The sequence below is a fragment of the Phragmites australis genome, chromosome 10, assembly GCF_958298935.1.
Source record: "Phragmites australis chromosome 10, lpPhrAust1.1, whole genome shotgun sequence".
NCBI classification, from domain to species: domain Eukaryota; kingdom Viridiplantae; phylum Streptophyta; class Magnoliopsida; order Poales; family Poaceae; genus Phragmites; species Phragmites australis.
In genome coordinates, this window is record NC_084930.1 from 28,234,859 (window position 1) to 28,243,390 (window position 8,532).

The 8,532-nt window shown below is 43.9% G+C and overlaps 1 protein-coding gene across 4 annotated transcripts in view; it reads left to right on the forward strand.

The window, feature by feature from the left end:
- The window catches only part of LOC133930566 (ATP-dependent (S)-NAD(P)H-hydrate dehydratase-like), a 31,822-nt gene extending 24,541 nt beyond the window's left edge, over positions 1-7,281 (forward strand). For 2 of the 4 annotated variants that reach the window (XM_062377234.1, XM_062377231.1), the window contains exons 2-11: positions 3,234-3,310; positions 3,382-3,491; positions 3,579-3,693; positions 4,311-4,373; positions 4,483-4,646; positions 4,750-4,811; positions 4,960-5,026; positions 6,626-6,691; positions 6,772-6,897; positions 6,977-7,281. In XM_062377234.1, coding sequence (XP_062233218.1) covers positions 3,234-3,310; positions 3,382-3,491; positions 3,579-3,693; positions 4,311-4,373; positions 4,483-4,646; positions 4,750-4,811; positions 4,960-5,026; positions 6,626-6,691; positions 6,772-6,897; positions 6,977-7,007 — 881 coding nt within the window. In that variant the 3' untranslated portion in view covers positions 7,008-7,281. The remainder of the gene's footprint in view (positions 1-3,233; positions 3,311-3,381; positions 3,492-3,578; positions 3,694-4,310; positions 4,374-4,482; positions 4,647-4,749; positions 4,812-4,959; positions 5,027-6,625; positions 6,692-6,771; positions 6,898-6,976) is intronic. The other 2 variants (XM_062377233.1, XM_062377232.1) reach the window with 2 other exon arrangements.
- Positions 7,282-8,532: the final 1,251 nt, after the last annotated feature.

Here is an 8,532-nt window from a genome sequence, read left to right on the forward strand (position 1 = left end):
TTTGAGGCTGGTAATTGATGATCTAGAATCTATCAGCTGCAAAAAACTTTCATTCGAGTTCAAGCAAAGAAAAACTCAAAGTAAGGTTTTATACGGAATGACGGAAGGGAGCGGCACCCTGAGCTGGCTCCCTTCCTCAGGGCGATTGGAGCTAGAGGTGCACCTGCCCAGGTGGATAGGGTACCTATAGTGGAGGGAGTCACATGCACGCCTGCACGTATAGATAGTGCACATGCGCATGTGCGTAAAAAGAAAAGAAAGAAGAGAACGAAAGGAGAACTGTATTGTGTTCACTTTTTGCTTAGTTGATGTAGAGCTAAAATAAGATTGCTTATAATGTGAGTGCTCTTTTCTATTGACTTGATCTAACGTTTAAATGAATATAATTACACATAAGAAAAGCTATGGCAAAACTTGGTGTAAAAATAAAATTTTGTAATTTCTATTTTGGGTAATTCTTCTTAATTGTACTAGTTATTGGCCATAGAGTTGATAAAGTTTAAGGCAGAATTGCACATATACAAACATTAGCATTTTAGGCACAATTTACCTTATCTTTGTATGTCTAGAACTGCAAGAGTTCTCATTCTTGGTGCTTTTCAAATCTTGTTTGAAACAAGAAATTTGATAGATGCTTTGCAGACATTTATGAAAGAGTATAAGGATTGGTTAATGTGGTCAACATTTTGCATTGAGCCTTAAGAGTGGAATATACAGAGCACAAAGCTTGGGGGGCAAGAAGCTTCTCCTAGAGATAAGGTAGGTATCCTGAGATTATAATCAATGCTAAACTACCATATCTGAAGATATCCTAAATATACTCTAACATCCCTTGCAGTCGCAGCGGGAGCGTCACAGACGATGAGACTGAAGAGGAAGACAAATGATATCCCCCTGCAGTTAAAATAACGCGATGCAAATGCTGTGACTGAAGAAATCGACAAGATGATAGCCCTTTGTGCCAAAGTCGAGGTAGCCGTGAGGGAGGCGAGTACCCGTGGTCGAGGATGTTGTGCGTGAGATAGCCATGGTTGACGTAGCCGTAGTTGGGGTTGCTGCGATCGAGGGAGCCTCACTTGAAGCCACGGGCGCTGGAGGCGCCATGGAGACGGGCGTAGGGAGGCCCGAGGGAAGAAGACGGTGACCCGGATGAGGCAATCGTCAGGAAGAGGTTGATGCCGAAGTTGACACAGTCGAGGCCATCGAGGACGACGCGTGCACCGGGTTTGCTAGGCCTGGGAACGCATCGGGGACAAAGGCACGTATTGGTGTTGCCGGTACCGAACGCGCGAAGGTAGGGAGTCCAACCATACGTCAGTGACTGAGGGACCAGCAGAGGAGGCCTTCGAGACGGTTGCGGTGCGCAGAGTGGCGAGGAGGAGAGTGCCGATGTAGCCCGCGGTTGCTGGAGTAGACGAAGTAGTCGGGGAGGAGACTGTGACGTTGGCGACGAGGTTGTGCTAGACGAAGTCGGTAGAGGGAGGCGGAACCAGTGGCCTAGAGCCACACTTGAATAGCGTGATGAAGACCAAGTGCACTAACGACAAAGGCGATGATGTGCCGAGGGAGGCGGCGTCGGTCAGCCGAAGTGTCGTGGCGTGCGGGGACGACGAGAGCCTCCAGTCGGCTGGACCGCGCCCGGGAGGGCGTGGCGGCGCTGCGGAGGCACGGATCACGGGCGGTAGCACTACGGCCCGAAGGCGACGCAGCGACAGCCTCGATACTTAGGTGGAGACACGCGTACTCGAGGAGGACGGGAGCCACGTCTGATCTGCCGGTAGGCACGCGAGATCGGCTGATCAGACGGAGTGCACACAAGGCGGTCGTAGCGGAAGCGTCCCGAGTGGTGGAGGCGACGACAAACCGGTGTGGAGTGTCATGCGAACGGAATGGCAGGGCAATGGCGCGTGAGGGCCTCCCTTAGAGCGTCACACGCCAAGCCATGTTTGAGGGTGCTGGTTGAGGACAGCTGTGGTTGAGCGACATGGTCGGGGTCGGCAGTCCAGCGTGGTCGTGGTCGGCGTGATCGGGGGCAACATGGTCTTGCGGCGTGATCGTGCGCGTAGAGACAGAGTGGTCGAGTGCGTGGAGTCGAGGATGAAGACCACAGGTGGGTGACACGTAGATGTGCGCACGGGTGTGTGGTCGAGGTGGGCACGTGGCGACGGAGATGTGCGTGGCGACCTTTCGGACGGAGACGCGCGCACGGGCTCGCACTGTAGCAGGGAGTCCAGGCACGTGGACGGGCAATGTGCGGGAGACATGTGCCGTGGTCAATGACGCGCGCGTGGAGGCCATCGGTGCATGGAGCCAGGCGCAGGATGATGTGGACAGGCGAAGCCTGGAGTCGTGGTAGAGGACGCACGATGTGGTCGAGGACGCCGGACTCACGCGTGGACGTGCTGCACGCCGCACGAGAGCTATGGAGGCGTGGCACGCAGAGGACCACCGCACAACGTGTGGAGACGGGGCAGCTGCTGGAGACGGGCAATGCGCGAGGTGACAGCGCGTGAACGGAGGGAGCCGGTGTTGTCGTGCCGATGTCAGAGACGCGTGAGGACGACGGAGGGTGGCCGGCAATGCAAACCGATCGTAGATCAAAAAAACCAAGAGAAACGCCAATCAACGACTGGTGAGAGAGAAACACCCGATCAAGAGATCGAAAAAAGACTCTAGGGTGGCCGATCAACACGATCGGCGACGCGAACCTTATGTAGAGGCAGCGCTGCCCTTGGTGGAGATCATGGAGATTGATCTCCCCGGGGGTGCGCGGTGCGGAAGCTGGTGGTGGCTAGAGTTTATGGCCTAGGTTTTAAAACCTAAACTCGTGATACCATGTGAGAGTATGAGGATTGGTGGAATATTATCGTGTGTATTGTATTGAGCTTTGAGAGCTGAATATATAGAGTAGATGACTTAGATATTAAGCAATCCTAGAGACAACTCGTCGGCTTTTCCAATCACAACATCTACACAAGGATCTGTTTGTTATGGTAGGTTAGGATTAGATTCCATCCTATCTCTAGGGTTATTTGATATCCAAGCCATCTGTACTCTATATATTCCATCCTCGAGATTCAATGCAATATACACAACATTAAGCCAATCCTCATACTCTTTCAATTTACATCCTGATTGAAGATGTGACATGTGCATTCCAGTTTACTATTGGGTGTTCGCAAAGAAAATTATATTTTTGGAGCTGCTTTGTAATTTAGCATTATGTTTTCCAGGGAAGATAGCAGTAATCGGTGGATGTCGTGAATACACTGGTGCTCCTTATTTTGCCGCTATCTCTGCCTTGAAAATTGTCAGTATCTTCTGAAAGTTTCATCAAGCGAACTACACATCAATACAAATGTTTCACATAATGTTGTTCAGGGTGCAGATCTCTCGCATGTTTTCTGCACAAAAGATGCTGCAACAGTAATTAAGAGTTATAGCCCTGAGCTTATTGTACATCCAATACTGGAGGAGTCCTACAGCGTAAGGTAATAAAATTTAGATTTATATTAGCAATTTCATGGTACAATTATTCTGATACTTTTGCGATATCATTCAGTAAATAACCTATGCAGGGATGATGAAAGAGAATCTGTTTCTTCTAAAGTTCTTACCGAAGTTGCAAAGTGGATGGAGCGCTTTGATTGCATTGTTGTTGGCCCTGGTCTCGGAAGGGATTCATTTCTTCTGGTTTGCTTTCATACTTATCATTTTTAAAGAATATAACAAATATCGCTGTCCTATTGAGTTCTTCTTGAGTGTGATTGGTTGCTACTATTGAGACTTCAAACATCTTTATTTCAGATGTTTGTTTACTTTTTCCTTTAGCATTTATCCATCTTGAACCTTGGATCCAGTGTGTGATTCATTGATCCTATACTTTATTTTACATTTGTGTTTGTCTAATTTAAGAAATAATATTAGCTAGTTTGGCAATCTTTCCGGTCTTTGTAAATATGGTGCCACAATATAATAACTAGATAGTAAGAACCCTCAACCCTGTAGGAGAGATAATATTCTTTGTAAAGATTAGCTAGTCTTTCTGTGTAGATTTTTAAGTCGGTTCAAAATGCTGTTGCCCAGCTGGATAATTATTTGGTATGGTGGCTGCATCTTTCAAGTATAGAGAAGACATAGCATTGCAAGAGTAGTTGATGTAAACTTAAAATTTCTCTTTGGAGAAGTTCCCCATTGAAGTAATTTATTTGATTTTCTTTTTCTTTAGTTCTGTCTTAAAGTCTAAATACAATGAAATAATGTTGAGATCTATCTGCTTTCTTATGTTTGCTCACATATCTTATTTGTAGGATTGTGTGAGTAATATCATGAGGCATGCACAACAAGCTAACATTCCAACCGTTATTGATGGGGTACTGATGTTATTTAACTTATTGAGTTATTTCCTGTATTATAAGTTTTGAGTCTATCTAGATTTTTTTTTTAAAAAGCGACCCAGAAATCTATACATGTGATTTGCAGGATGGCCTTTTCCTAATAACCAATGACCTTGGTCTTGTTAAAGGTAACTCTCTTGCTGTCCTAACACCGAATGTATATGAGTACAAGCGTCTTGTTCAGAAGGTTCTTAACTGTGACGTAAATGAGGAAACCGCTTCTGAGCAACTGACTGCACTTTGCCAAAAGTATGAACAAACCATAGTATCATTTTCTCTTTGTTCTTTTATAGGAAGTATCAATTTTCTTAAATGTTCATTTATCATGTTTTGTGATTGTTTTTTTGTTCAGAATTGGTGGCGTAAGCATCATGCGGAAAGGAAAAGCAGACCTAATTAGTGATGGTAAAACAGGTATATTAGAAATTTGCTTGGCTACTTAACTAATAGTATAAAATGGTCAAGCATGAATATCTTAGTTTTACTTTCGCTGTAATTCTTGTAAGACTGTTCTTTTTGGTTTCTTAAACTGTTAGATATGTTGTTTTCTGGTTTTCTGAAGTGACACAAGTGAGTACTTTTGGTTCCCCAAGGCGATGTGGCGGTCAAGGTGACATTCTTTCTGGAAGGTCTGTTGCTTTCTTGGTGCTGATCAGTCCCTTCTCGAATTATATTAGTTGACTGTTCATTGTATTTTTGTAGACTTCACTTCAACATACTTACTATACTTGTCTATCCCTTGTTTTTGGGTTAGCATTCACCAAAATTACTGTACACGGACCAGGTTCTTATTTCTTTGGCAAAATAGCCCTCACAGCACTCCCTGACATGCACTTTCCCCTTGTACCATTATTTTTTGCTACCTTGAAAAAATAGCATCCGATTGCTATGAGCCATTGCTCCGTCTAGCACGCTGTTAACTTTTCACGTTTTCTGCTTCTTTCACCTTCCCTGATCAAGTGCGAACATAATATGACCCATATTTGAACAAAACAAAACGCCCAGTAAAAGCAAAGCAACGGCACAAGTTCAGGCAGCTGATTATTCTGAAAATAGGACCCGGATTTTAACAAGAAAACAGGCATCAGCAGAAGTTTAACAAGAACTTCAGAACATTGTACAGAACATTATCTTACTAAACTTGTTCAGAACTTCCAAAAATGCCCAGGAAAACAGACAGCAACAGAATGTGCTATGTGAGATAAAGCACACACAAAAACTCCAGGTTACACACTGGCTCTTACAAAATTCAATGCTACTGTGCTATTGAATCTCACAAATTCAATCCTTCCCTGGGGTCAGGGATCCAGACCGGCTTCTAGTGACTGGACCTGGGCTTGTAGGAAGCGGGTGTTTTCTTGCATCCCGATTTCTTTCTGTTCGACCGACGTAAATATTGTTGCGTGAGGGTGAGGGCTAGATGGAGGAACTCTCCGATGGAACCGAGTGCTATTTTTGCAAGGAAAGAAAAAATAATGGTACAAGGGGAAACTACATCTCAGGGAGTGCTATGAGGGCTGTTTTGCCTATTTCTTTTAGGTTCTTTCTCGAAACATTTGGAAAATTTTCCTTTAGGAAACCAAATGAACTAGGATTATTGCTAGTGAACTCATCTCGGTTGTGTGATTAAAAGGCCTGGCTGTTTCTACTACAGTACCTGCTCTTTTTTTCTCTCTACAACTTCTTTGTAGTTCTAACCTATTCAGAGCTGTGCCGAGTTCTAAAAATGGATTCGGGATTACAATAGCCTATCTACATTTTCACTGAGTTCTAAAAATGGATTCGGGATTATAATAGCCTATCTACATTTTCACTGGAAACAGACCATACCCATTCCGTGCAGACATTACTCTTATTGAGTGCTATAAATGATCTGTACCTTGCACAAAAAGAGTTCGCTCAACATATATGCGGCTTCGACACAAAACACATGCTTGAGATGTATGGTTGTCTCTGAAGAAATGTATCTTTGTAGTTGCACTATGAGGTCCTTTACTTGTACAGTTGTTGATTGCATAAATTTCTTGTGGCAACTCACTTCTTTAAATTATAACAGTTTAATTTGTTTTCTCTTAGCTTTGCCATGATTGTCTATTTCTGACATCAGTACAAGTATTTTTTTTATCTGCCAACATATTTGAGACTCGGCATTATATACAGGTTTTTTTGAATGAACATGACTAGTTTATTTTCCATCGACATACTCTAATCTTTTTTGTTGGTGTCAGCGTGGCAGTATTTTCATCATGGGCACGGCACTTTATCTTGTCAAATGAGCAGTCTACTGATAATAGGTTATGCTACATTCCTCTCTGTCACTACTACGAACTGTGTCATCCTGAATCAGATTTGCTTTTGTTTTTGTGAAATGCAGAGTAAATCCGATGACCCTTGGGTGCATAGCTGGTTCTCTACTGCTTAGGAAAGCTGCATCGTTTGCGTTTGAGAAGAACAAGCGAGCAACCGTTACCACCGACATCATTGAGTATTTGGGCAAAAGGTCTGTTCGCCTGCACTATACTTTCAACAACCTGTACTTCGGTTCTTCATTTTCATGTGCTCTGCATTTTATCTTTCAGCTTGGAAGATATCTGCCCTGCTGAGCACTAGTTACTGAGGATATTCATCATCATGCACAAACAAATTTAATAATGCTTGTCCAGGCATTTTGATGCTCGGATCTCTTCTATGCACATGTTTGTAGAATAGAAGGAGTATGCTACCACGCTTGGATGCAATGTTTGATCTCAGTTTGTTAAGAAGCACTCTGTAGAATTAAGGCATGTAATTTTTTTTTTTTTTGAGAATTGAAACTGTGGGGAACGCTGCATAAATTGCCTGACTGCTAGAATTTTGAATACACATGCTTCCGGTCAGCTACTAATGGAGCGGGCAAAACTGGTGGTAATGTAGAGCTTGCGCTTGGTTGCCAGGGACAGTTATAATGCCCTGGATTAACATTTGACAGAGTACCAAGGATTTATGGAGGGAAGTTTTTGTCAAAAGTGCCATGAAACTGATGGAGTAGATAAAATGTTCTCAGCAGCAAACCTAGCCTCCCGTAGTTACCGCACTTGTCCTTTGCATTGGGATAGAGGCGATCATCCTAGATTCGTAATGGTGCCACACAGCGATACTCTCTTGTGGGATATGTCGAACTATCTTTACCATAGCCTCCTATTAACCTACCAAGAACATGGATTGTTCTGCTGGCAGTGGACTTCAAGCTAGAGCTCACTTTTTTGTACAAAGTGGGCAGAGATACTGTATTGTATTCAAACTAGAGTAAGAGATTAAGAGCAGTTGGTCACAGTTGTCACAAATATGGACGCAGTACTAGTGAATGAATTGGATCACTAGCAGTGCGATGTGCTGGCATCAGATCAACCATAGCTTCGTTTTTTTTTGTGAGGGGTGGGGGGGGGGGGGGTTGATTGAGAGTTAAGGCACTGGGTAGATTTTAGGTTACCCGGTAATCATTCGATTCTAAGTCCCATAAATGATTTGTTCTCTGTGAGCCTACTTTTCCTTTTTCTTGCTTTTGGATATACAAAGGAGAGTTGGTAAAACTATATTCAATCAGGCAAATAATAATGTAATTATCGTCTACCCTATATCTTCAACAATTTTTTTTTCAAAAGGATGGTAAGAACATTGCCTTTTTTTTTTATAAAAGAAGAGAATTGATTCAGTTTATAACAGAGATCGGACATAAAAACCTCACAACCGCGCAGTTTAAAAGGAAATCGGCGGATAATTTCGAGATGACAATACGATCTCAACTTGAAACAAACTTACACACCAGAAGGGACAACCAGACAAACATACAAGTCTAATCCAACTCAATTCACGCACTGACCAACCAAACAACTGTCTTCCTCACAACTCGGTCAGTGGAGCCTTGCCCCCATGCCACCACAACTCAGTCGGCAGAGTCCTGCTCCCACGTCGCCACAACACAGCTCGGTCGACAGAGCCTTGCTTCCACGCCGCACCTCTCTGACACTAAGTCGGTAGCGCGTCGCAATAGAGGAGCGCACATTGGGACAAATCGCTGTCGAGAAGCGCCAAAACCAGTGAAGAGCCGCTGCGAATCGAGGACGTAGGAGTAAACCTATAACAAGAAGCTGGTGGT